The sequence below is a fragment of the Glycine soja genome, chromosome 1 (genome assembly GCF_004193775.1).
Source record: "Glycine soja cultivar W05 chromosome 1, ASM419377v2, whole genome shotgun sequence".
Lineage (NCBI taxonomy): Eukaryota > Viridiplantae > Streptophyta > Magnoliopsida > Fabales > Fabaceae > Glycine > Glycine soja.
The window spans coordinates 50055838-50057665 of NC_041002.1; the positions used below are offsets into that span (position 1 = coordinate 50055838).

General features: G+C 43.3%; 1 protein-coding gene across 1 annotated transcript; it reads right to left on the reverse strand.

The window, feature by feature from the left end:
* Positions 1–463: 463 nt before the first annotated feature.
* On the reverse strand, positions 464–1563 carry LOC114419024 (RING-H2 finger protein ATL8-like). The gene has a single exon (XM_028384602.1). The coding sequence runs from the start codon at positions 1283–1285 to the stop codon at positions 614–616; it is 672 nt and encodes a 223-aa protein (XP_028240403.1). The 5' UTR covers positions 1286–1563; the 3' UTR covers positions 464–613.
* Positions 1564–1828: the final 265 nt, after the last annotated feature.

The following is a 1828-nucleotide window of genomic DNA, read 5'->3' on the forward strand; positions in this document are numbered from 1 at the left end:
AAGTCCTTACAAACGATAACTATAACTTTAAATGTTTTATAGAAGATAATTCTTCCTAAAAGAATAAAACAACACTAAATGCGTGAAAAGTAGTAAGTTTTGGATAAAATCTTTAATAAAACGAACTTTTCCCTACTAAACTTAGCCGCGGCTAAAAGAAAGTAACCAAAACACTAATCAATGAAAGAAAGAAAAAAAAACCCAACAACAAGCAAAGCTGTCTTTTTCCCTATATATTTTTAAAATCCTGTTCCTCTGAAATTAATAAAAAGGAAAACTCTAATCATTTCAACAATATAAAAATCCCTGAGGTTTTCACTTTTCGTTCTTACACAATCATTTCTTCGGTAAATAAATAAAAATAAAAGTATCCCCCTTTAAAATAACTTTAAGAAAACAGTCTTTTACACTTTAAACTTTTTACATTTCGACTGATTACATCTTTTTATACATCATTATATCATACGCACTTAGTAATATTTGCAGGATAAACAAAAATCTATAAAGAGAGGGGAAAAAAATGCCCAATTTCTGATCTTCTTGAACAACTTGAAGGGATAAAAAGGTACAAAGTTAAAAAAAAAAAAAAGCTAATAAATAGTAGCTACTATGTTCATGGCAAGAACCCACTATTCACATGATGGCTGTGATGATGTTCTATGTTACAGTTACTGTTATTGCCACCGCTGTCGCTGTTGTTATTAATATTGTTACTACTGTTACTAGCGACATTGTTGTCTTCTCTGGACTTCAATTCGGGTTCGGTCGCAGGCGTTCTGGAAGCTCCGGCCCCGGTGGCCGGAAAACGCCCACACTTCTGACACCTGGTCACCGCCAAAATCTGCCGACAGGAGGGGCAAGAAGAGTGGGACCCAAGCCACGTGTCGATGCAGGGAACGTGGAAGCCGTGGCCGCACTGCGGCAGCACGCGGATCTCGTCGCCGGCGGCGAAGTCGGCGAGGCAGATCGCGCATTCCGATGTCGCCACCCACTTGCTGGGGTTGCTGTCCACGTACGCGAACTTCGGCAGCGACTGCAGCACCTTCTTCTTTAGGCCCTTGTTCGCCAAGGCTTGCCGGGGAGAGCTTCCGCCGCCGGAGCCTTGCCGGAACCACGCGCACCGCGCCACGGCCACCAGCCCCACCACGCAGATGAGGGCGCAGAGGAGCGCCGCGAGAATCACCACGAAGTCCGACTCAAGCGCCACCGCCTCCGGCGGCGCCGCTACCGCTGCCAGCGAGGTGGCGTTGTCCGCGGACCCGAGAATTCTGAACGCTCGCGTCATCTAGCTGTCCCAGTAATCTCCTTAAAAATATGTTTTTCTTTTACTTATAATTGAGACAGGAAGAAATAAGAAACAAAGAAAGTGTGCTTGGAAATTAGGAGGAGGTGAAAACAAAAAGTGAGAGTGAACAGAGAGAGAGAGAGAGAGAGAGAGGGTTTTGGTTTGGTGTTTGGGTTTTGGAGTGGAATTCGGGGTTTAAATAATTGGGGTAGGTATTAATAGGTTGAGTTGGCAGAGGTTTTGGGCTTTGATAGTGGGAAAAAATTGAGGTTAGTGCGGTTGAAGATAAGGGATTAAGGGTTGCGAGAAGACTTGAGTCAAGATCATGACTAGAAAGAAGGTAGTGAGAAAGATGATCGAATTGAAGGAGTATTTTGTTTGTTCGGTAGATACGAATAAAGTGGACCCTTCTTGCTACGCCAAGTGGGTGAGGAAGGTAAGGGACAAAAGTGGACATAACTCAAGCCTTGGCTGAACTTGTTCTGCTTTCAATGTTTCTTACCTTATCTCTTAAGGCCCACTAGTATATATGTTGTTAAATGT